Source organism: Mirounga angustirostris, unplaced genomic scaffold (genome assembly GCF_029215605.1).
Source record: "Mirounga angustirostris isolate CCGP_5_RB_7025 unplaced genomic scaffold, mMirAng1.0.hap1 SCAF_12, whole genome shotgun sequence".
In the NCBI taxonomy this organism is placed as follows: domain Eukaryota; kingdom Metazoa; phylum Chordata; class Mammalia; order Carnivora; family Phocidae; genus Mirounga; species Mirounga angustirostris.
This window is the reverse complement of record NW_026991720.1, coordinates 65,175,224-65,201,268: the sequence shown is the minus strand read 5'-3', so window position 1 is coordinate 65,201,268 and position 26,045 is coordinate 65,175,224. Positions and strand designations below refer to the sequence as shown.

The 26,045-nt window shown below is 44.7% G+C and overlaps 2 protein-coding genes and 1 long non-coding RNA gene across 25 annotated transcripts in view; 1 reads left to right on the top strand and 2 right to left on the bottom strand.

The window, feature by feature from the left end:
* Window positions 1-8,081, top strand: part of GLCCI1 (glucocorticoid induced 1) — a 112,203-nt gene extending 104,122 nt beyond the window's left edge. For both annotated transcript variants that reach the window (XM_054505277.2, XM_064575220.1), the window contains exons 7-8: window positions 3,871-3,991; window positions 5,182-8,081. In XM_054505277.2, coding sequence (XP_054361252.1) covers window positions 3,871-3,991; window positions 5,182-5,527 — 467 coding nt within the window. In that variant the 3' untranslated portion in view covers window positions 5,528-8,081. The remainder of the gene's footprint in view (window positions 1-3,870; window positions 3,992-5,181) is intronic.
* Window positions 1,723-22,702, bottom strand: LOC129045481 (uncharacterized). Of its 2 annotated transcripts, XR_008505266.2 has the most exons (6): window positions 20,787-22,702; window positions 15,158-15,505; window positions 8,133-8,346; window positions 5,295-5,479; window positions 4,564-4,671; window positions 1,723-2,412 (listed from the first exon to the last, which is right to left on the bottom strand). It is a non-coding gene; the product is annotated as an uncharacterized LOC129045481 (long non-coding RNA). The 2 variants fall into 2 exon arrangements; XR_008505265.2 differs by lacking the exon at window positions 20,787-22,702 and having other exon boundaries at window positions 15,158-15,598.
* Window positions 22,703-24,613: 1,911 nt separating this feature from the next.
* The window catches only part of ICA1 (islet cell autoantigen 1), a 153,447-nt gene continuing 152,015 nt past the window's right edge, over window positions 24,614-26,045 (bottom strand). For all 21 annotated transcript variants that reach the window (XM_064575224.1, XM_064575222.1, XM_064575226.1 and 18 more), the window contains one exon: window positions 24,614-24,886. In XM_064575224.1, the coding sequence (XP_064431294.1) occupies window positions 24,765-24,886 (122 nt within the window). In that variant the 3' untranslated portion in view covers window positions 24,614-24,764. The remainder of the gene's footprint in view (window positions 24,887-26,045) is intronic.

Sequence of the window (26,045 nt, the reverse complement as noted above, 5' to 3'; positions counted from 1 at the left end):
CATTTTACAGATCAAAAAAGGGATCAGACTTTTCCTAGGTCATGGTGTCAGGCCTGGTAGAAGTCATGCAAGGTAGCCTGACTCCAAACCAGTGTTTTGACATTTTCATGATTGGCTCTCAAATTTGGCTCTGCTTTAAAAGCATCTAGGGGCTTTAAAAAAAAGGGAGGGGAAGCACATGCTGGGGAGGAGCCCCAGACTAATTAAATCAGAATATCTTAGGGATGAGGTCTGGACAGTGGTATTTATTGGTATTTTTGGAAACATCTCCTGATGAGTCTAATGTGAAACCAGACTTAAGAACTGCTGCTCTATAATTACATAGCTTGTTTTAGTACTAATTTCACTTAATTTGATAAAGTGATCTGATAGTAGGAGATAGAGCACATCTAAAGACTTCGGGCTAGAATAGAACCATGGCAAAGATTTTACATACCTACCCACAGAATAACAACTGAATAATACGATTTTTTTAATACTGAAATTGTGGACCGTACTTATACCAGAAATAATGAAGGCTGTATATAAGAAGAAATTCAGAAAACTCTTAAACTATAAAAGTACATGTAGTTTAAAAAATACTGTTTCTATATGGAATTTCATTGTTTAAAATGTCTCTAATTTTTTCCAAGCTTTAATTCATTATCATGAGTTTAAAAATATTTGACAAGCTACTTGTATTTTAATGGTAAATATGGTACACATATGTAAGTATGATCTGTTATAATAGCCAATAAAATATTTCCATACTCCTGATTTTCAGAGTTGGGTGATTCTTTATAAAGATAGATAAGACTGTTATAAATACAGGCAGAATCATATTTGTTACATTTCATTTTATTAATTGACATTGGCTATGATGTAAGAACATAAAGTAACACTTAATGTGAACTACAGGTCTAGTTACTTCCTACTGAGAGATAACAGAATGTGAAAATTTACCATGCGTGTGAATAAGAGGGATTGAATTAAGATTACTGTGAGATTTTTCATCTTGAATCTCCTGAGCAGGCATGCTTACCTCACATTTATGTTCTGTTACTGAAATGTTTATTAAATTCAACACAGAGTTTCAAATGAATCAGTTAGACTCCAAGTCTGGAATGGATAGAATAGGTTGTTCATGTGGGTTGTTTTTATTTATTTTTTAAAGATTTATTTATTTACTTTAGAGAGAGAGAAAGAGAGAGTATGGGGGGAGGGGCAGAGAGAGTTTTAAGCAGACTCTGCGCTGAGCACAGCCCAATGCGCGGCTCGATCTCACAACCCTGAGATCACAACCTAGGCTGAAACCAAGAGTCGGACGCTTAACCGACTATGCCACCCAGGCACCCCTATGAGGGTTGTTTTTATATCATGCCATTTTGTAAAGCAAAAAAATACCTTGTATGTTAGAACCATTTAAAATGTCACAGAATTTAGGAGTGGTAATTCCTTTAGTTATCTAGAAGCTCAGAAAGGCAGTTGTGTTCAAAGTTACACAACTAGTGACAGAGCTGAAATCTCAGATGGGGCGTCTCCACTCCCTGTTCCTCTTCGTCCTCTACCAGACTGCATACTCACCTGAGGAAAAAACTCCAGATTGAACAAAATGGTTGATGCTTTCAATTTTTTTTTCAAGCTTTGTCTTTCCAGACCACCAAACATTCAAATAAATGTTACATATAAATATCCTCAACAACAAAACCCAACTTCTTAAATTGAAGAGGCAAAGAGAGATAATAGTATTGAATACTATCTTTCTAGGATAGCAGTATGTTTATTTATTTTTTAACATTAATCAGCCCCCTCCACCCCCAAAAAAGAACAAGAATGTTTAAGTGGGTAAAACTCTCAAAATATAAACCTCTGGAATTAGAAACACATTTAAGAAGAAACACTAATGTAGTGTAGATGTTAATAGGAAGATAATCCGTTTTACAGATTGCCCAACTCACATCTAGCTTTCAGTTCTGGGAGAGGCCCTTGAAGCCGTTACTGGAGTCAGCAGAGAAATCCTATGGTCGGCCTAGTGACGTAGTAAAGAAGTAGAGCCCCGAAGACTGCAGCTGTGGCCAAGATGACTCTTCTGACGTGCTGATGGGGAGAGTCCCCGACCACTGACATGGTCACACCCCCGCCAACAGTCCAAAAAGGCTTGTCACAGCCACTGAGCCCACGGCTTCAGGCCAGTTGTGCCGTCACCAAGAGGAAGCTCCACGGAGGCATCACACGTCACCTCTCCTTTGTCCTGTGTGGCCTCTATGGGCCTTCTTGCTGCTTGGATGGGAAAGTGGGGTCAGGCTGTATTACACCGAGCTCAAGGCCTCGTTCTCGCCGCTTGATTGTGGACCGATCTTTTCGGTCTAGCCTTGCTCAAATAGAGAGCAGCAAACTCAGACTCTAGCCAGGTTAATGATGTTTTGCATCCACCTACGAGAGAAAATTATATTCTCCCTCCCGCCTCCCATTTGTTTAAGTAATGTAAGATGAATGTCTAATCTAAGAAAATCCTGACATCCGAATGGCACGTGAAGAAACCAAACTTAATTCTAAGACCCATTTCCTTCCACAGGACTGCGTATAATCCGTAGGACTATCCGTAACAGTAGTGACAGAGAAACTGTGGGGTTTTCTAGGTTTCCCAGTGGTGTGGCCTCATTATTTGGTAGGCACTGATTTCACAGAGTTATGGCCATATTTAAATGTAAGCACGCATCTCCAGTCCCAAGACTAACATAGATGCTCTTTGAATCATTCACCAAAGACACCAAATGTGCCTCAAGAGTCTACTTTCTAAGCATGTATTATAGTTCATTAATGATGATAAAAACATCCCTATTACTCCGATTCTGAATGTTGCGCTGTGTTCTGTAGCCTAAACTAAAGCAACTCATCAAAATTGTGACAAGCGTAATTATGGTAGCAATGCTGTCTTTCAAAAATACACATAAAAATCATACATCTCAATAGATCATGTGCTTAGTTATTTTAGCAGTGGGGATTTTTTTTGCATTAAGTCAGAATTTGTTTAAATGGGACTATTGTATTTATACAGGTATGTGACTGACTTTACAACTTGGCATCTTACAAAGATAATGACACATTTTGGTGGATTTGAATTTCCAAAATCCTTTGCCAGGTAGGAAAGGGAGAAATTACATATAGGTTTTATGGCTTTTCATGAATAGACCATTTTCTTTTTTTGGTCAAAAATATGAAGAAAACGTATTAGGTAGTGATGCTTTTAGACTTCTCATGCTTCTCGTAGCAAAAATACAAACTGCTGGAAAAATTCTTTTATTATAGATCTTTTAAAGGCGAAATTCTGAGCAAATTTTATTCTTCATAGTGGGCTAAGGGAAAAAGACATTATGTGTTGTAAACCTCTTTTTCCCCTGCATATATTTATTCATGGTGTTTAGTAAAAATAATGTTTCTGCTAAGAACGTTTGTAATGATTATTCCACATACTAAAATTTTCAATTAAAATTGGTGGGACAGTGAGAAAACCTAGAGGACCCTGTATTATAATCTCTTATAATTCTTTTGCATGATTTATACATATTACCCCATTCATTTACATTTTGAAATACATGCTACTGTATTTTCCAGATTATAGCTCTACTTTATTCAAAATGCAGTTTCTGGACCAAAATAACCTCCTTTTATGTTTTGTGGTATGGCAGATTGCTGTTGCATCGAAGCTTTTATTTCTAAGAAATGTACTACATGAGGGTGTTAGTAATAGCTTTGCAATAAAGGAAGCTCTGTGGTGGAAGCAGAGGGGCCATAGTGGATAAACTGTGCAAAAGGCTGCTTGTTTGGAAGTCAAACTTAATTTAAAAGAGCTTTCAATCACTAGTTAATATAACTGCTTTAAATTTACAGACAGTGGGAGTAGCTCACCGTTACCCAAGTACGCTTCATCTCCCAAACCAAACAACAGCTACATGTTCAAACGGGAGCCCCCAGAGGGATGTGAGCGAGTGAAGGTCTTTGAGGAAATGGCGTAAGTAATGTCTTTTCTGTCAGCTGGGATCCGCAAAGCTGTAAAGCTTTTTACTGAGACCAGTTGATCACGGATGAATCAACTACTCCATCCAGCTGATAATGTGTTTCAAAACCAAATTATGAAAAGGGAATTGAATAGGCAGGAGGGATCTTAGTGGGCAACTGGAGCCTGTGTGCTGGAAATACATAAGCTAGTACAAAGAAGCCTGGAAATTCATCCCTACGACCTAAAAGATCTATTTTTTAATCACGACAAATTTTCCTTTCAAAAGCTCTATTAATTTGGATGGCTAACGAGAAGGCGTTGAACGGCAAAGTTAGTATCCAAGTGTGGCCGGCCTTATGACAGGATCCCACAGGCCAGAAGGAAACTAACTTGTCTCCCTGTAGACACATCTAGCATGTGTATTCGTTTAATGTAGACTTCTCATTCGCACGGTGTTTTTTTTTTCTTTTTGAAATTTCAGTGTGCGTAAATTAGAAATTAAAGGGAACGAAGTTCATGCTGTAAATACTTGGCAGAGTGGCTCAGGAAAAAAAAAGAAAAGGCTGTGTAGCTGTTGGACTCACTCATCCCTTTGTGCCAGTGCGGTGCCTGGGGGAGGCCGCTGTACTCTTGCGACCTGGAAGGGGACAGAGACGGGTCTTGCAGGATTGCAGGAGTTGATGGCTTAGTTCCTGGGAATGGGAAGGGAGGAAAGGTTGAGAACCCTGCTCTGTTGGGCTGACTGGCTCTTTGAGAAATTACTGAAACCTTTTTTTTCTGATCTGTTAGAAGTATGTATAGTGATGCAGAAAAAGGAGAAAATGCTTAAAACCAAATACATGATTAGGTAATCCCTCTCCCATTATACTTTTCCTTAACAGAAAAGGTCATTCTCCCTGGCATAATCTTTAACTAAAGCATAGGAGGTTTTTCCATCTTCCTAAATGATTGAAAGCAAACTAATGATCTCTGAAAAAATTTGCCCCGTCCTTTTGAAAATCATTTTGTCTCAAATATCACTTGGTGCTGTGTACGTCCCTGGTCTGCCAGCTGACTTGTGCTATGGAAGATGTTTACCCCTCTGTGTACACTTAACTCATTCCCTGCCATTCACATTGTAGCTGTTGTAGAGAACTCCAGCTAAGTCAGAAAGCTTGGAAGCTTTTAGTGATTGTGAATGTCATTTTGTTTTACGGTTTTAGGTCTCGTCAGCCTATCTCAGCCCCTCTCTTTTCATGTCCTGACAAAAACAAGGTTAATTTCATCCCAACCGGATCAGCTTTCTGTCCTGTAAAACTTCTAGGCCCTCTCTTACCTGCCTCCGACCTGATGCTCAAGAACTCTCCTAACTCAGGCCAGAGCTCGGCCCTGGCCACCCTGACCGTCGAGCAGCTCTCCTCCCGGGTTTCCTTTACGTCTCTTTCTGATGACACCAGCTCGGTGGGCGCCCTGGAGGCCTCCGTCCAACAGCCATCCCAGCAGCAGCAGCTCCTGCAGGACCTGCAGGGTGAGGAACACATCTCTGCTCAGAACTATGTGATCATCTAAAGCAAAGGGGGAGCTGGCCTCTACCCTACCTTCACGGATTAGGAACTAGACCTCAGACATCTTATCTGCATGGAGTGACAAACTTTCGGAACACCACCACCACCAACAGAATACTTATCAGCATCATAAAGTATCTCTTAACACTGATCTTGGCAGGGACGGAACTCCTATTCAGCAGTTTTTGTGGAAAGCAGTACTGCTTGCAAAATGTGTGTGTCATTCAGCATTTTAAGTGGAGACTATGCATTTCATAGTATGTTTGACAGATTAGTACTGTGTCCCGTGTTTTGTTCCAAATTCGTCAGTATAAATAAGCTCTATATCAAAAAGTTGCCTGTCTAAATAGAAAATGTCTTGCTGTGTTTTGTCCTATGGAAAATACTGTACTTCAGGATTATGTTTACAATTGATCCAGGTGTTTGTTTCTAACTTCTGTAATACATACAATGCAAAAAAATAATAATAATAAATGGCCACAACAGTTGCACAGGGCCCACCCTATGGCCTAGCTTCAGGTACTTCAGTTGAAGTCTAAACTCAGGTAACTTGGAATGTATATCATATTGGGATATTAAATATTTCACAGCTAAAAAGCTAAAGAGGGAACATCACTCTTTTGCCTTTCCTTATTTTATGCATTTCCCTTTCCTCATTACATTCCACATTCTTAGAATAAGAAGTGCATTCAACCCTAGGAGAACAATAATCCTGGACATGGGTGAACATGAGGAGAACCAGCAAATCTGTGGTGTCTGACATCATTTTTGTCATGCGGTGACAAGTAAAACAACTGTTGAATTCACTTTTCAACATGTGTAAATGTGGCTTTTTTTTTTTTTTCCAAACAAGTTCAGGTGTTGCTCAGTTCATGACTTATAATGTTGCAAAGAAAGTGTCTCCGGTACCAGACTGTACATAAACATTCCAATTGTGTGTGATGGAATTTAACAAGAAAGTCTAGGTTTAACAGTAAAACTGAACTTTCACAGGGGATGGGTGAGATTTTCTGTTTATGTTGGCCATCAGCATCAGGAAATGCTGTTTCAGCTAAAGGCATATTGTTCAGTTTCTCTCTCGGAAGTTCTTTAATTTGAGGGTTTTACAAATGACACGCTTTTGGTTATTGTTTTTCTCGAGCAGTTGAGGTGCATTAGTTGCATTCATGTGGAGAGAGAATGTGTGGGTCTCAGAAGTAATGCTGCACGAGAAGCTGGCTGTTTGGGGACTTAGAAAAGCAGCATTTTGCGGCTGTCTCTTCAGGCCTCTCCTCACAGTATCTTGGATGGTTCTGTATTTCAGATGTGCAAAGTAAAGCAAAAACCCAAGTAAATTGCCTTGAACTTGCAGACTCAGACCTGAATTTTCAACGAAGTTGTGTGAAGAGAGCCCTAGATAATCCCGAGTGGTCAGTGGAAGAGCCCAACTCTCAAACTTTGTTTTCTGCAGCACAGAGAGTTTCCAAAAGCAAAGGGAAGTTTTTGTATTTTTATTCCATTGCTTTTAGTTCAGTAAAGCATAGAGTTGTTTCATCTGTACCTACAGCATATGGCACCGTTTTCTTAAGAATTAGGGGAATAAGGTGCCTACAGTCACGGGAACGTTTCAGTTCCCCTTCAGTCATTCCTCGGGGTTTCTTGGTTTTATTTTCTAAGGAGGCTGAAGAAGGAAGAGGTGATAGAGAAGAAAGCAACACCATTGATTTTTTTAAGAAGTGATATATATATATATATATGTATATGTTTGCGTGTGTATGTATTCTATGTATTATTTTGTTATGATCCCAATTATCTTCTTTCCACCAAAGTTTGCAGTAATATTCTCTCCTGAAGGTGCATCCTGGCTCCTTTATATTAGTCAGTGTTATATTGTAGGAGACTGTCATAGAAAAGGACTCAGTTTACTTTTGCCATTTTCACAGGGGAACCTTTTAAAACAATCTCTTCAGCAGCAGACACCTTTAACCCTAATAATCTCAGGCCTTGATGAAAATACTATATTTTGTAGATTATGGTTAAAGGGAGAAAATTATTAGTTCTGTAAGATAAATATGAGCTCCATTAACTTCTGATATCTGGTTTAGCATTACATAATGTGTTGATCTTACGCTCTGCTTTTGTCCAAATATGATGCAATAGTATCAGAATCAATTTCTGAAAGTTGGACTGAATGCTTTTTTGGTGATGAAATCTGATGTATGGTATTTATAGTGACATGTGCTTTTATTTTCTCATGAGAAACTAAATATTAATTGTGTTGTACATTTGTTCTTAGCATATATTAAAGTTTTGAACCAAATGTGTTAAAGCTTATGCTTTGCCATGTAAATTTCCCAGAAGTTGTTGAGCTCAAATGTATCCTACATCCAGCTGTAGAAATTTGTCAGAAATTGTTTAAATTTTGTATATAGTTGTACTGTTTAATTCTAGCCACTGCGCGGAACAGTATTCGAGTTACCATACAATATGGCTTTACACAAGGAAATGTGTGGCTTTTGTTTTGTATTTTTTCAGTATAGAAGTTCCTGTGTCTTATTTAAATAAAGTTATTAGTAAAACTGGAATAGTTCACATATGTCTTCGGAAAGACTGGGTTGTTAGCATCTTACCTTGACAGAGATGGACTCAGATCAGGGTGATGGCAGTATATCCAGTGCTCACTGAATTCCTGACCTGCATCTCTGGCACTAGAGGGACTCTGACTGGATCAGACTTCCAAGCCGGTTTCCTCTGGACATGTCATTTATATGCTTTCCATCACAAGGTAAGAAGCTGGATGACTAAAGTTCCAAGTCTTTGTACTGCTCTCCCAGCTATGAGCACCTTAAAGAGAGGAAACACTGTCCGCACCTCTTTATTTTATACCCAGGAATTATTTATGGAAGTAATTTGTTTAAATTCAGTGACATCACCTCAAAGGAAGTAGGGTATTTCTCGCAAAGAAAACTGCAGCAAAAAAATTTTTTTTTTATTTTTTACTCATTATTTAGGTTTAGATTCGAGATAAGAGGGAGAAAACCTTAACAGAACAAAGGAGTGTTGATGTTATACCCAGTTATCCAAATAGGGTCATGATAGGCCCCATTTTGGTCTCGGGCCACTGCCCGAGAGCAAAAACCGCTTTGAGAAATAATTTACCAGCAGAGTGTTCCTTCCAAAGCACATCTCATCAAAGAGGTTGTTAAGATTTTACCTTTAAGATTAACTTAAAAATGACTAGTGGCTGTGTTTGGGGCTGAAAAAAAAGTAAAATGTAACTTTTTTTAATGGTGAGATTTACCAACCACCTTCTTGAGGATGATATATAATTTAGTCAGGAAACTATCTTAGGTTAAAAGTTCCATTACAGGTGACTGTTAAGGAAAAGTGGGATTCTCAGCTCCGCCTCTGCTTGACTCTCAGTCATATAAGCTTAATATAAACAGCCCTGAGGGAACAAGTTCGTATGTGCAAAATGAAACCTAAGGAACCAAAACCAAACCAAAACCAAACCTAAAGAACATGGAGGGGGAAATTAGGTCTAAGAACTTATAGATGCTTAGCCTTATGTTAGCTAAAACTAATCACTTAAAGTTTATTTGTGAACAGTGCAAAATTAAATGTTTGCCCCCACCCCTTCCCCTCTGAAGTTCCATTATTTCTACGTGTTCCCAGCAGCTCCTCCCTTCGACCCCATCTGTGGGACTCACAAGTCTTTCCCACACACACACACACACATCTCTGGTGAACTCTGGGCTCTTTGGAGCTGAGGAGCTTTGTGAAGATGGGTCCTTTAATTCACACCTTGAGTCAGAACCGGAACGCTATCATCCAGCCCCCCTGCCCCGGTTCTGGTTGTCTAGAGGACATCTCTTCTCAGATTTCTTGTCTCATCTCCGCTTCATTGATTAAATGGAATGAAGACACTGTCTTGTCTCATGTTGTACCAAATCAGCTCTTTTCCTTTATATTCCAATTCTTCCTTTTCCCCAGAGAACAACTGGAATCCCATGTCCTGAAGTTTTTCTCCACCTAAATCTCTCACATTTGCCTTTCTGTCTTCCTATTATCTTGCTATTAAATTTCAAGCTACAGCTCAGACAGCTATGTCTTGTGGATGAATTTCTTTTGGAATTCTGATGGCAAGGAAACAGACTTCCAATAACCTCTATAGCCCATGGCCAAATCTGCCCCATGCATATTTTTGTAAATAAAATCTTACTGGAACAAAGCCACACTCACTTACGTATTACCTATGGCTATTTTGCAATACATTGGCAGAGTTAAGTAGTTGCAATAGAGACAGTCTGGCCCACGATGCCTAAAACAATATTTTACTATCTGGTCCTTTACAGAAAAAAATGTACTGACCTTTGCTATAGACCAAAGAGCAAACTGGATATAGGCAACTTGGATCATACACACAGTGGTTTTTAAAATATGTCCACAAATTCTTTTGATACTCCTCTCAGAGAGGTATAGCTTCATTTTCCTCCCCTTGAAGTGTGGGCTGGACTTATGAATGGAATGCAGCAGTGATGGGCTGTCACTTCCAAGATCACGTTGTGGAAAGACAGGCTTCTGTGTTGGGCGTATACTCTCGTGGATCACTCGCTATGGGAGAAGCTCTGCTGTGAGGACACTCAGGAAGTCTGTGGAGAAAGACCCACATGGCAAGTAGCTTTGGCTGCCAGCTAACGAACTGAGGGGCCCTGCCAGCAGCCATGTGGGTGAGCTTGGAAGCGGATCCTTCAGCCCCAGTTGAGCCTTGAGATGAGTGCAACCCCAGCCAGTATCTTGGCTGCAGCCTCACGAGAGACCTTGAGCCAAGCCTGCTAAACCACACCTGGGTTCCCAACACTCAGAAACCGTGTGAGATCAGCAGTTTGTTGTTTTAAGGTGCTGAGTTCGGGGGCAATTTGTTACATAGGGTTGGACAACTAATACGACACAGCAGTGCCCTCCGTGCCTCTCTCCACCCACATCGACCCATTACTGCCATGGAGGTCTCACCTAGGGTCTTGTTTATGCCATCCTGTCCCCTGGGTCCAGAAAGTGAGGCGTGCCTTTTTAGAATGAACGCTTCTTGAAAAAAGCCCTGTTGGGGGATGCCTGGGTGGCTCAGTCGGTGAAGCGTCTGCCTTCGGCTCAAGTCATGATCCTAGGGTCCTGAGATCAAGTCCTGTGTCGGGCTCCCTGCTCAGCGGGGAGCCAGTTTCTTCCTCTGCCACTCCCCCTGCTTGTACTCTGTCTCTCTGACAAATAAAATCTTTTTTTTTTTTTTTAAAGATTTTATTTATTTGACAGAGATACAGCGAGAGAGGGAGCACAAGCAGGGGGAGTGGGAGAGGGAGAAGCAGGCCTCCCGCGGAGCCGAGAGCCCGATGCGGGGCTCGATCCCAGGACCCCGGGATCATGACCCGAGCCGAAGGCAGACGCTTAACGACTGAGCCACCCAGGCGCCCCTCTGACAAATAAAATCTTAAAAAAACACACAAAAAAAAGCCCTGTTGGACTAGGTTGAAGACAAAGCTTCCTCACACAGGAGTTTGTTATTTGAACAACTCACGACGTTACATATACTGTATGTGCCTAAAAGTTATCTTGTCTAATATTAAACCATCTTATCGAAGACAATAGGGGGAGAAGTTAAACCCTTGCAGAAAAGCATTCCCTATGGAAAATGATACAAGAAGAGGTGGGACAGGTGATCAGTTTTCAAAGCTGGAAAAAAAGAAAAAGCAGAATCTCAAGACAGAATTATTTCCACCTCGAATGTCTTAGTTTTTTTCCTTAGTGGGAGGCTGGTGACACACTGGTTCTAAAATGGCCTATTCCATTTTACAAGCATTTGCGTCTCCCAAAGAGAGGAAGGTTGTTTCAAAGGTTCCAGATCAGTTTGGTGATGGACCCTCCCATTTAAAACAGCCATTTTCTTAACACTAAGAATTTGAATAATTAGATCACTTTTCCTACAGACGATTTTCTGATAACAAGGAATGGGTCCCCTTTCACACTATAAATTCCACTCAAGTCTTGGCATCAGTTTTAAGCAAGACTTTGATGATTCCTTTAGAAAGAATTGGGTAAGGTCCCGGAGGCAATGGATGTTATTTCAAACCACTGTCTGGAAGCAAGGGGGATAAAAGGTGGATGCAGGGCTCCACAGGACCTGCCAAATGGGGAGGAGTCTTCATGCAAGAAAGTCAAACCATTTCTCAGGTTTTCTCTTCCACTTCGTAAAGGAAAAGGGTTACACTCAAGGGACAAAAGTTAACAAAGGACACGGCTCAGGTGCTGCAATAAACAGCTTGCCATTTTCCATATGGACTGAAATCAAGGCAAACGGGGTAATCTTAACTCACTCTTAATCTGCCCATTTGATTACCAACAAAAGCCTGGTGTGGTCTCTTCTGCTTCCCTTCCCTGTGACCACCCTGGGAGCTATTGTATGGGGAACGGATTCCTTTTCCAATCCCTGACCCTTTCTCCCCATCAATCCCCTTAGTCCACGACCATTGCAGCTGGTCGTGCAGGAGGACGGTCACAGGGGGAGGGGACAACCAGGGAGGAGGGACTGAAGATGGTTACACCTGGGAAATAGGGCCTGTGGGAAAGGGGAAGAGAGTGTGAGGCGAGCTTTCACAATATTCATATGTCCTTTTGAAATACCTAATTTTTTTTTTCCTGCCAATGAGTAGGTATTCCTGCTGTCATGTTTCATAAAAGAAGACAAGGAAGCAGCCTGACCTTCTTGCTGCAGCATTGCTGGCAATCCTCTTCCCTTCTCACCCACCGTCCACCCATCAACCAGCCTGCAACAGCTACTGGATAGCACTGGGCTGACTGCTTTTCCTAGTCCCTATAAAGACGAGGAGAAATTCAAGGGAAGTGATCAACATGAAAATCAATGTTTAACCTCACTAGTAATCAAAGCAGTGCAAATTAAAACAATAATTTGTTGCCTTTAAATTGGCAAAGATTAAAAAGGATGATAGTGTTAAGGGGGTGGAGGGGATAGGGTCACTCTCACATCTGCTATTAGAAGGATAAATCGGTACATCCTTTCTGAACAAGAACACGGTAGCACTTACACCTAGGGGTGAAAAGCAGGTCACAAACTAGTGTGATCTCTTGGTTTTGTAAAAATATATATATGTGAGTAAAAACAAAACAAAAAAAAGACATGAATGTACAAAAATTAAAGTGGTTATGCTTTGATTGTGGATACTTTGCCTTAACATTTACATTTCTGTTTTCCTAAGTTTTCTCAGAAACCTTATAATTTGAGAGAAAAATGCATGTTAATTTCCAGATATCAAGGGAGGGGGGAGAAAAGTAGGAAAGAAAGGATATGGCAGCAAAAGATAGAGTTTTAATGGAAATGAGCAGCAGATCTCTTAAAGTCAAGGTGGCTGGAGAGACTACCTGGAAGAGTAAACTCAGTTCAATGGAAGAATCCAAATGTACATATAGTTTCATGCCCTTTCCACTTTCTCAGAAAAAAAAAATGGCCTCAACACCCTCATACTCCCATAGACAGGATTGAATTATTTAAGTCTAGAATGACGTTTGGGGAAGTCTGGAGTTGTAGTTCAGGGGACAGAGCATTCCCTGGAGTGTGGCCCTCCACCAGCCCTCCATCAGTTGAGATGGATTTATGAAGTGGGCACCAGAGAGCCCAGAAATCTGTCCTGTCATTTATCCTTCTTGAATTGCCTCATCTAGAAAACGACAGAAACCTGAAAATGGCCAAGAGATTGTTCTTGAATGTGATCCATATTTCTCAATACACTCTTGATGGAGAGCTGTTTAGTTTCATTTTAGAGATTGTCTGAAATGGATGAACGTGAGATGGAGGTCATCAGAATTTGTATTAGAGAAGATTGGGGATCGAGGCCCTCGACAGGCTGCAGTGGGTCCTTTGGCTCGAGAATCACCAGTGTAGCATCTGGCTCCTCCCATTCATCTTTGAATCTGTAGCTGCATAAGCCGCTTGGGGATTCAGACACTTGCTTATTTCTCTTTCTTGGTACGTTTCTCCCCTTTACGCACCAAACTGACTCTCAGCACGTTGCTGTTTGTGATTTCGGTCAGCTGACAGGCCACACCTGTTCTGGCGTGTTGGAAGCCAGAGGCAGTGTGGTATAAGGCAATATGGTCCAGGACTGGCCCTCAGACAAGAATGAGCGTGGGAGTCTTTATTTGTAAAATATAGCGATAATCATTCTCAGTCAGCTTTAGCCGTAATGAAAGAACCCAGCCTGGGGGGCCTAACCAGGAGAAATTTATTTCTCACAGTTCTGGAGGCAGGAAGTCCCAGATCAATGTCCAGCAGTGTCTGGTTTCTAGGGAAACCTTTCTGGCTTGCAGACAGCTCCTCACATGGCCTTTCCCCTGTCTCTTCTTATGACACTATCCTATTGGATAAGACCCCACCCTTAGGACCTCATTTTACCTTAATTACCTCCCAAGTCCCTATCTCCAAATACATTGAGTCTTCAGGGTTCCCAACATTTGAACCAACAGCTTCAACATCTGAATCTTTGGGGAGACACAATTTAGTGCAGGGCAAGTACCTGCCTTCCATTAGGGAAATGCAAATTAAAACCACAATGAGATATCCCTTTGTCCCCACCAAGATGGTTATAATCAAAAAGACAAGTAGTTACAAGCGTTGGTGAGGATATGGAGAAATTGCAACTCTCACATACTGCTGACGGTCCTGCAAAATAATGCAGCCACTTTGGGAAACAGTCTGGCAGTTAAGCATATGACCCAGCCATTCCATTTCTAGGTATGGACCCAAGACAGTAAGAACATGTGTCTACACAAAAACCTGTACACAAATGTTCATAGCAGCATCATATATAATAGCCAAAAAATGGAAAGAATTCTAATGTCCATAAATTTAATGATGGGATAAATGAGCCTGAAAAACATGCTGAGTGAAAGAAGCCAGTTAAAAAAGACCATATATACTTCCAGTCATATGAAATGTCTGTTACAGGAAAATCCATAAAGGCAGAAAGTAGATTAGTGGTCGTCAGGGTCTGGGGTAGGCTGGAATGGGGAGTCATTGCTAATGGGTACAGCATTTCTTTTGGGGGTAACGAAAAGTGTTCTGGAATTGGATAATGGTGATTGTTGCAGAACATTGTGAATATACCAAAAATCACGGAGTCGTACACCTTAAAAGGACAAATGTTATGGTATGTGAATTGTAATTCAAAAAATAGAACTCAACATGCCAAAAGTTCCTACTGTGTAGGGTAATTAAGAGGATGAAAGGGACTTAGGTGCATGTAGCAGAGTGTGTGGCATAAAGCACCCCATGGATAATAGCTATTTTTATTTTCTATAGTCCATGTAGGGTCAGAAAATGTGAAGGTGGTAAAACCATACACATGGTTCCATGAGCCAAAAATCTCTGTCTCTAATGTCCTCAAGGACACTCACTGCATGGCCCTACTTCTTCCTGTGCTGTTCACTGTCTGTCATTTGCATCTCTCCTTGCCTTCAGCAGGTGGGTCAGTCAGGCACCCACCACCCTGGCTGCCATGTAAAAAGCCCAAGTGTGCACCTCCCACCTCATTCTCCCACAGACCCCCACGTCTCCCCTGCTCACCGCGCCTGTGGGCCCAGCTCTCCTTACCTGCCCACACCCGGAAGGCAAGGCCAGAAGGACAGGACACTTCAGGCTCCAGCCTGGGTCCACTCCTGTCTTTTCCAGGTGCTTTGTCTTTAACCACGGGCCTGGTTTATAGGGCAGAAAAACCAGCCTGTCTGGTTCTGGGCTTCTCTCACCCCAGGCTTGCCTTGAAGCCCAAGATAAAGCAGCGAGGGTTCCCCTGGGGCTGGTTCTGAGGGCAGGTAACAGATGGGCGGCAGAATGCAGGTAGCAAGAGCTCGGGGTCGTGTGTTGTCAGGATTTGTTCTCTCCCTGCTAGCTTCTTCCTTTCCAGCTGGAGTCCAAGTCACAGCTCACCCAGGATGGCAGCTCCTATTGGCAGGATAAAAATAGCCCTCAGTTTGCGGAGGCCCGCGCCCGGCCAACTCCGCCATTCAAGGCAAGGAGAGAGGGAACAGTCCAGGATGGTTGTGACTTCCCCACAGGGAAAGGTGGCCAGAGGAACCTCCTGCTCACTGGCCCGTGCATGAGGCAGGCTTTTAGTGCTCAGGGAGGTTCCAGTCACATTGGTGCCCTCAGCATTAGCGTGAAACCTGTGATTAGCGTGGTTCTTTTATTGTTCATCGACCCCCTTTGAGAATTTATGGAAGCTCTAGACCATTTCCTCAGGAAAAAAAAAAAAAAATCCACAGAGGTGCATTTTCACACACACAAAAATTACATATCTCAGAGGATGTACAGAACTCTTGAGGCTAAGAGGTCCATAAATCCCTAGACCAGAATAGAGTACAAAAGGGATGAAAGAGTTTATAACCCAGCCATCGGAATAGCAATGAAGTGTAGGAAGAGAATGGAAGCAAGGGTGTTGATCTGTCAAGTGCTGTGTCCTGAGAATGCCTTCTGTTTGTGCCGGGGACAGGGGGACAGCAGACGATGCTCTAAATGTGGTAATGACCCTTGGGGCACCACGGACCAGGTCCAGAAATACCAGCAAGGAGACACCCCAGACCAAAATCAGTAAGAGAGGTCCCTGGGAAGTGGCTGAAAAAGGAAGCCCCAGAGCTGATACACGATCCAGCCTCTACTGATGAGGCATTTCTAAAATCAATTGCCTCCTCCTTGGATGCCAGAGGCTCTGGATGCAGGCCCCTGTCGGGCTTCAGAGATTTCCTGAGCACTTTGCATCAGCTCTCTGCTAGGGCAAGTTATAGAAAAGTCACTCACCCAATTGCAAAGGCCAGCAGTTATCCACATTGAGATCTTTCCCCGGGGGTGTATTCCAGACGTGGGAGAAGGGGCATCGCATTGTGCTTGGATGGACCACTGAAGTGCTACAAGAATGTCAGGCAGTAGGAGTAGAGGAGAAAGGAAGACGTTGGTCAAGGCGTCTGTGGCGCCTCAGAGTTCAACTGAGGTTAATCCTGTTCTCCAGGGGAGCACTGGTTCAAGGAATATGGCCAAATGCTTGAGCACTCTACAGCAAGCATTTGGGCATGTTGAGAACAGTAGGGCCCTCGGCTCAGCTTTTACGAATTAATGATCAGAAGGCAGGACATAGGTATTATATTAAGACCAGAAGTTCTCTTTTCAGAGGAAAATACAAAGAGGTCCCATTGGCTCCAGAAAGTTAGGTGAGCAGCAGCTGAGCAGGGATGCCCGTGCTGACGAAGCGACTTGGGCTGTTTCTGCGGTCTGGCCTCTACTAGCCATCTTCCCTCCTCCCCCATGTTATCTGTCTACACTGCACCTCTGCTGCTGCTTGCTCGGTTTCTGATGACTCAGAAGGCTCCTATCACTTTATAGCAACTGTGCATGGCTTCTGTTCATCTGGGTATCTATGCTGTTGTAACTGACAAATTGCTTCATATCATCGCCAGCTCAGAATCAAAGGCGGGAGAAGCTGATAAACTCTGACTCCTTTCTGGGTGAAAAGGTCTTGTGCCAGGCCCACCACACTGGCTTCCTGAGCTAGTCAGCTGAGACCGGGAGGGCCTGTGTCTGACAGCGTGACTTACCAGCTAAGACCATGTCCCTTGTAGCAGAATGGGAGCTGGGACTGCTTAGAGGTGGGACGTGCATGTCACTGACATGCTTCGTCAGGACACTCACCCAGAACTGTCCTCTTCTCCCGTAAGACAGAACTGCTACTATTACCAGACCTTGGTCTGCCACAAAGAAAACGAAACAGCCCACCAAAAAACCCCCTCCTTTAACACACATATATTGTTTCTTTTGACCAAACTAGATTTAAGGTTTTCAAAGTCAGCTTTAAAGACCAAGAGCCTTTTTATTTTATTTTAAGATTTTATTTATTCATTTGAGACACAGAGATACAGAAAGAGGGAGGGAGAAAGCATGAGCAGGGAGAGAGGCAGAGGGAGAGGGAGAAGCAGGCTCCTCGCTGAGCCAGGAGCCCGATGTGGGGCTCGATCCCAGGACCCTGGGATCATGACCTGGGCCGAAGGCAGACACTTAACCATCTGAGCCACCCAGGCGCCCCCCAAGAGCCTTTTTAAAGCAGAAATAGAAGTACTCATGAAATACCCCACCTATGCTGTCCCATCTTCCAGGCCCCGGCAGTGAGGCATGTGGCTATTTCTGGCCAGGGGGCCGTGGAAGGAAGAAAAGTGGGTTTTTCTTCAGATGAAACAGCACAGCCAATACGTGATGGCACTCCACCTCTACCTTTCCTTGCTGCGGTGCCCAAGCAGCTCAAGTGTTTGTGTCATCAGCCATAGGCTGGTGATGCTCCATCAGCATGCATCCCTGGGGCTTCGTGGGGCACAGTCCCACTGACCCACACTGGACATAGAGCATAAGTGAGGAAGGAAGGAAATTTCCTGGTTATAAGCCACTGAGATTTTCAGTACTTGCTGCTGAAGCACAGCCTGCCCTATCCTGACTTACCCGCAGATGGATCGTGGACACCTCCCAGGAGGACACTGTGAATAGAGTGATCTTCTGTGGACCTTCCAGCTGAGCAGACTCCCAACTCTGCAAACCCATGGAGTCTCTCTGCTTCCCTTGTTATTTCAGAGACTCACTGACCAGGTAGAGCAGCATCACTTGGTGAAAGATCCAGAATTCAATTTCTTTCCTTCTTTCATTTCTTTAAAACCATACTTACTGAGGATTAATTTATATACGTAAAATTCATCCTGTTTAGTGTAGGGTTCCATAGATTTTGATAAATGCACACAGTTGTGTAGCCACCAATATAATTTACAGAAGAGCTCCGACCTGGTGCCTGGGTGGCTCAGTCGGTTGGGCGACTGCCTTCAGCTCAGGTCATGATCCTCGAGTCCCGGGATCAAGTCCTGCAACGGACTCCCTGCTCAGCAGGGAGTCTGCTTCTCCCTCTGATCCTCCCCCGTCTCATGCTCTCTCTCTCTCATTCTCTCTCAAATAAATAAATAAAATCTTAAAAAAAAAAAAAAAAGAAGAAGAAGAAGAAGAGCTCCAACCAATACCAACTTTTCCTTGGGCCTCTTTGGAGGGAGTCCAGCCCTCCCCCTGGCCTCAACCCTTGGCCACCACTGACCTGAGGCCTATCCTTATAGGTTTACCTTTTCCAAAATGGCATACAAATGGAACCACACAGATATAGCCTTTTAAACAAAAAACCTTTTTATTTTGGAATACTTTCAGATTGACAGAAAGTTGCAAAGATAGTACAAAGTTCCTTACCCAGCTTTTGCTAATGCTAACATCTTGCACAGCTATAGTATTTTGACATAGTAGTCAAAATTAGGAAATTAACATTAGGACAATACTATTAATGAAACTATAGACTTATTTGGATTTCACCCATTTTTCCACTGATATTTTTCTGTTCCAGGATGTGCCACAACATTTGGTTGTCCTGCCTCCTTAATTTCCTCCCATCTGTGGTGGTTTCTCAGTCTTTTCTTGTTTTTCACGACCTTGACACTTTTGAGATACATTGGTCAGGTAATTTATAGAACATCGCTCAATTTGAGTTTGTTTGATATTTCTCTTACGACGAGACTGGGTTATGAGTTTTGGGAAAGAATACTAAGAGAGGTGAAGTTCCCTTCTCATTGCATCATATCAGAGGTACATGATAGCAACATGAATCCTCAGGTGGTTGTATGAATCAATAGTTGCTTCATGTTCACTGCTAAATAAGATCTCAATGGATGCATGTGCCATGGTTCCTCATTCACCAGGGGAAGGATATTTGAGTTTCTGGTTTTTGGAGATTATGAGTAAAGCTGCTACCAACATTCACATCTAAGTTTTTGTGTGAACATATATATATATTTTTTCTCTAGGGTGAATTCATAGGTGTAGGATGACCAGGTTGTATGGTGTGTTTAACCTTATGTGAAACCGCCAAACTTTTCCAAAGTGGCTGTTCCATATTGCTTTCCCATCAACAGTGTGTAAGACTTCCAATTTGCTCTGCATCCCAGTTCCTTTTGATCAGTGCTCTGGGTAGTGGTTCATTTTAAAAATACCCTTAAGTTTGGCAAGTTTTGCAGCATGTCCCTTCTAACTGGCAGAGAACCCACTTCATTTCTCCTGGTCTCCGCACAGAATTCTGTCCAACTTTGTGGAAAAATCCGGGGCACCTTACTCATTAGACTTTCTAGTCCCTTCCTACTAGCTTCTGCCATTCTCGTGATGCTTAGGAACGAGTTCATAAGGGATGGGGACAGAAGATGGGGCTTGGAGAGTCTCTCAGAAAGCCGTGGAGAGAGAGCAGCTTCTCATTCCCTATCTTCAGTATTGTTTACCAAGCAAGTGACCTTCTGGGAGGGGAATGGCCACCCTTGTGTGCTGCAGTGTGGGAGCCCAGCGCCACATCTTTGGGGCATCAACTCAGTCCCCGTAATGACTCCATTAGAGGTAATGCTACTAGGGAGGAAGGGAAAACAGAAGTGCAGAGAGGGTTTGTGACTAATAGCTGGTGGAGCCTCAACTTGGGAGGCTTGGCCACAGATTTCTCCAGCTTCAGAACCCAAACTCTTCACAAGTGCCCTACACTACTGTCCTGGAGTGCATCCCCCAAGGTGTGTTTAATAATTGGCAAGGAAAAACAAAGAGAGACAGAGTTGGGAGGAGAAAAAAGATGTGGGCTCTTAAAGGAGTTTTGTGTGTCTTTGAATTCCTTTCTTCAGCTCTCCGTTTCTAGCAAACCCCTTGAAGTAAAAGCAGCCTTGGCCCAGCAGTTAGGCAATGTGGGTTCTAATCCGGTTTCCCACTAAATTAGAGTTTTTAAAATACGTCCCTCAGTTTTCTCATCTGGATATCAGCAGGTTGGATGCAAAGAGCTCTGTGGTCCCTTCTCATGTCCTGGCTCTCAGCTATAAAAGAGCTGCACAGTAGGCACCAGGCCTTCTAGTCCCAGGGCTGGGGGTGGCCTCCAACAGGTTTCTGGAAAACATTCCAGTTCTTTCAGCCTCCTGGACCCACACCCCCTCCAGAAACAATACACAAGTGTGTCCTCAAAGTCATTCCAGGGGAAACTGGAGTGGATCACCATGGCATTTTCCTGCCCAGGGATCCATTTATCCCTCTGGTATCAGCTGCACAGCTTCCCCTAGAGGAACCATCCTTTCTCAGGCTTAGGCTCCAGGACAGGCCCAGGAAAAGCTGGGGAAACAGCCTATTTCCCACCCCCACCCACCTTGATTCCAGTGGCTGACTGAAGACTGGACACAGGATTCAAGGCAGGCTCAACTCCAAGACTTTGGCTGGAGATACCATGGTGGCCATTCTGCCTCCTTATGAGAAGTCTGTTAGAATGAAGCAACACAGAGGTAATCAAAGGTGGGAGCTGAAGAGGGGGAAATTGCTGAGACCCCCACCTGAGCCCCTATGCCTGAAGCATACACCCAGACCTTTTAGTTAACTGAGCAAATAAATCCACCCTCATTTTCTGTTGTTGTTTAAATGAATTTAAGTTGAATTAGGTTGTAACACTTAGGCACTTTTTGAGACTTTTTGAGAACCCTCTCTCAGGGTTCCGGAATCCTAGTTATTTATTTAAAAAGGAGGAGGACGAGGAGAAGGAGGAGAGTAGTTGTAACTTGTAGTAGTAATAGTAAACTCTAAAAGCCCCACGAAAGACAAGGTCTAATGCGGTGTTGGGAAACACACAGCATGATTACCACCACTCCCTGCCCTAATCCCAGCACAAACATCACTCATTTATCAGGATTCTTCTCTGTGCAGAATTCTTGGCAGCCACTGCCAATCACTGAAGTTGGCTCCAAGTTGAAGTCTATTTTCCAACAAAGCATCACTGCACTGTGCATGGTGCCAGTCAGAGGACTAGAGATGGTTTGAATCAAAGGACTGACTGCCATGGCCTGTCTGGAGGACACTAATCACAAAGACAGATGCACTTTGGTATACTGGCAAAATCAATAGTGCCAATAGTTAAACCCGGAGCGATTGCCAGGGTCGGCCCCGAGGGAGGGGTCTCTGGGCAGTGGCGTCTGAGAGAGGGAAGCATGGAGCTCAGTTAACTGACTCCTGGAGCTGAGGCATGGGCAGAAGGCATCTTGACCCAAATGGCTAGGCAGCCTCCCATGGCACCTCGGGGGCCTCGGCCCTGGCGCCACACCCCACGTAACACTGGCCACGGCATGACGGGGAGACCCCTCTACATGCCCACTGGCAACCCAGGGCTCTCGGGGCTGCCAACTCTGAGCAGACCACGTTTCCTTGGGCATAAGCCTCCGACAAAAATTCTAAGTTGGTGCCTTTCTAATTCTGAAGCTGACGGATGCTTTTCTCACTCTCACACAGCTCAAAATCAACCTGACATTTCTAAAATTACATTTTGAAGGCAATGAATCTATAAAGTGCACCAAAGCCCATGCCAGCTGGGAGAAAAAAAAAAAGGAGGAAAGAAATGTTTCTGGCTCCCTCCCTTAAATGTGAATATTCTTTCTATATTGGCTGGGGCAGCAGAAGGGAAGGGAAACTTGCAGACCACCTAAAACGGCAGGGAAGTTTTCAAGGAGCAGGTGCTCTCTGAATTTCCCCGAGGGTTCCAGCGCAATTGTGGTGCAGACCAGCCTGGAGACACGGGATGAAAATGAGGGAGTAGTGAGACTGGGCATGAAGGGGATGGGGCACTTTTGTCTTCCTCCAGCCAGAGACAGTCCCTTCTACAGGCGGCTGGGGAGGGGCCCCGAGGTGGGCCCCCAAGGAAGCCCCCCAGCTGCACGGCACACAGACTGCTTATAAGAGAACAAGCCAGCAGCTGCTTCTCCTTAAACTAGAGAGGTGGCCGAGGGGGCTTTGTGCGAGCCAGGATCAAAACATGCCTATCAAGAGGGATCAAGAGCCTGGCCAAGTGCATTGCAGATGGGAACCGGAATTGAATTTTTTTTTTTTTTTAAACAAAAATGGGTAAAGAAAATTCAGGGAGAAAATGCCTCCATGTGCAGTACTTTCCTTTTACCTGTAGCAAAGCCTGTTCAACTACCACAATCCTCCACTCCCCTTCACCCACAGATCAACTTTAAAATGCAACCTGCTAGTGTTTAAAGTGATCCATTCAACAGAGAAGGACCCCACAACCCTTTGCCCCCCCCCAGCCCCCCCCAGCCAGCTCCCTGTGCCTCCAGCCTGGATGGAGCAAGTCCACCCCTCCTGCTTCGCTGCTTGTCTCCTTCCTGCGGCTGCTGTGGGCTTCCATGGCTGTAAGGAAATGTGACCCAGGAGGAAATGATGAGTCCTTAATCCTCATTCCACACAGGGCAGCTCCATTCAGCAATCATGAGTCCAGTGCTTGCCAGGTGACTCCAGGGTGGTTATTACTAGGGAGACACAGAAGATTTGGGGAAATAGGGACCCTGTTCTCTGAGGTTGCCACACCTTGTGCTAGAGGCAGATGCATACACATAGGCCTCCCAGGCCAGGCAGAGCACCCAGCATGTGCTAATAATCATGAGACAGACAAGGGCAGGAAGGAGAGATGAGGGGTGGTTCCTTGAAGGAAAACTGCGTGCTACACTTAAAGGAGGTGGGATGTGAGGAGCTCCTGAGGGGTGAGTTGGAGTGTGATGGCAGCTGAGGGTAAGGAGAGGGGGCCATCCCAGGTGGAGTGTGCAGCAAATGATACGCCAAGAATCGAGAGGAAGGGCTTAAGGATCCAGCAAGCTTTCCTGGGTATGTGTGGGAGGGTGGGTGGGGGCCCTAGGACTATATCCTGATATCCTCAAAGACCACGCGTGCCAGGCTAAGGAGTCATTCAGTGAGATTCTTACAAACAGACTCCGTGGACAGTCTGGGCTGGCCAGGAAGTGAGCAGAGCTACACCAGCCATATAACACACTGAGTCCCAGCCCCAACTCGCCTTCAGGTCTACTCCTGCACAGAGGAGGAGGAGGAGAGTGCTTTCCAGTCCCCCAAGGCTGTCTTGCAGAGGACAGTGGCTACTGCTGGGGCCAGGTCCTTCCATGAGGGCACACCGCAGAGAGCAGAGAAGCCGCATTCTTGTGTTGGGGGAAGTGGCCACAGGAGACCCTTTCAGAGCTGGAGAGTGAAGCTAGCAAGAGTGCAGCAGAGACCTCCCTGGCCCAGCTGGGCACGTAGGATCAATTCTTGCTAATCAGCAACCTGCCCCCACTCAGGGCCACAGGCGACACAGGGAAGGGAGGAGAGCCACCAGCCCCGGGGGCTCCACATGGGTGGAGTGTCTGAACCGCTTACATGCCCACATGCAAAACTTGCTCCCATCTCTGCCTGAGCCAACAGAAGTCCATGCCCTCCTCCCCTGGACTGCATGTGGGCGATGGATGGGATCATGTCAATAGCTTCACACAGGTGGAACTAGTCCTTGTCCTCTTCCTCTCCAGCCCCCACGCCCATGGCACCTCCCCCACTGAGTCCCCACAACAGACTCTATTAACTTGCCTTCGCATGTCAAATATCTCTGCCGTTTAATTAAAAAAACAAACAGTTAATATCACAAGGGACTCCAGAAATACATGCTTTTGAATTCCAGCCATGGAGAAGACAGGAGACACTAGCATCTGCAGCTATGGCTGTTTCCCACAGAAAGGTCCGTGCAGTGGACTCCAGCCCAGCCCTCTGCCCACGTGAGAACACAGCCCACCTGGCAAGGGCTGGGGAAGAGTGTCTGTGGTGGCCGGGGCTTCACCCAGAGCTCACTGGAAGGTGGCTTGGCGGGAAGGGAGGCTCTTCCTGCAGCCCCCTCTAAGGGCCACAGAGGCAGGGGGTACATGAGGAGGCATTTAAGGTCTGTTAGCCTCCCGCTGCCCATCTAAGGCGACAGGATTCACTATTTAAACCTAACACAGAACAGGCTTATGATTTGAGCTCGGATCTCACGGTATCCCAGTGACACATCAGCAGCCATGATGCAGATGTAGGCAGGAGAGCAGGCAGCCTGGAAAGTGCTCCTGGACAATCCTGTATTATTAGATCCACACAGAGAATACACTCAAACCCTTTATACCAAATAAGAGTAAATAATTATACCAATATAAACAGGGCCTCTGACCCTCTCATTTTATTAAAATGGCACGTAAATATTAAAACAGCATACTGATCACTTCATACGTCTGCGTGCCCCCAGGGTGTGGCCGAGGAGTGGCACGTGGGCTCCCACCGTGAGGCTGCAGACTCATGCATTGAGCAATTCGTGTTCTTTATCGGTTTTCCCAACAGCGTCAGGATTTGATAATGGGTCGAGGTCGGCAAAGAGGCTGAACCAGGCAGTCAGGTCCGAGGCAGCCTTCACAGGCTCTGGAGAGAGAAGAGAAAACATGAATGCAGGCCCCTTCCAAACACCCACCTCTGCCACGCGGCATGCAGGTGGGTCCAAGCTCCTCTTGAAAAGGGAGGATGCCGTGCTGCTCAGTCAGACAAATCCCACTACACTCTGCCTCTAAAACTAGTTAGGGAATTCCGTGTCTCCCTGTGGGCTGGCCGATGAACAATTCTAAACCACGGCCTAAAGCTCAGTGAGGAACGAGCCCGGTGTTAACCCACACCTGTACCCCGCTCCAATGGACGGCACGGCCCACCAAGCTGCCCAAACCTCAGACCGCACTGCTTCAACACAAGCAGGACATAACACTGTGATTTCAGAAATCAGACCGAATGGCTGAGAAAGCAAGTTGCCTTCCAGTGCCCACTGCAGGAATCTTTTCAAATCTGCCGGGTCAAGGGAAATACTGTGGCCACTCTTTTCAGGCTTCAAAGCAACAGGCCTAGAGGAGGGTTGGCACCTAAGGCCTGGCCACTCCTCTTTTCTCAGGGTCCCTGCCTTCTTCCACCCTCTCCCGTCAGAGGAAGGAGGCCTTTGACATGCCCCCCTCCTCCTGCTGGGCTCTAAATCGCCCCCACACCCCCCTTCCACTTCACCCTCACTAGAGCCTCCCCTTCAGCTGCTCTTTCTCTGAACCACCTGCCCTAACTTCCCGAATGACAACAATTAGAGAACCACATTCTTTTCCAGATGAGAATATTTGCCAATGAGTGCCTGATGCAAGTGATTTCTACATAAGCTGGGGGCTCTTCTCTATATAAATCATTCCACATGAGGATCGAAGTTCCACATGAGGATTGGCTTGGATGACCTAGGCTTTTTTCCCTTCCCCAACAGGTGGGAGTATCAAAAGCACGAAGAAAATGTCTGACAGGTTATCCTCCTTGCAGAGAGCGGCTAGGAACGTGCCTGCCATCTGGCTTAAAGCGTCTCGGAAAATGTTGGTGGGACACGCTGCTAAGAGGTTATGCCAGGGTAATGGAAGAGTGGTGATGGAATTGTCCCACATCAACAGGCCTTTAGTCTTTTCATGAAAATGGCACTGAAACATTAAGATAATGTGCCAATCGTGGTATACTTCTGATTCCCGTTTTTTTAATACATAATCTCTCATAGATTATCATGAGATAATCA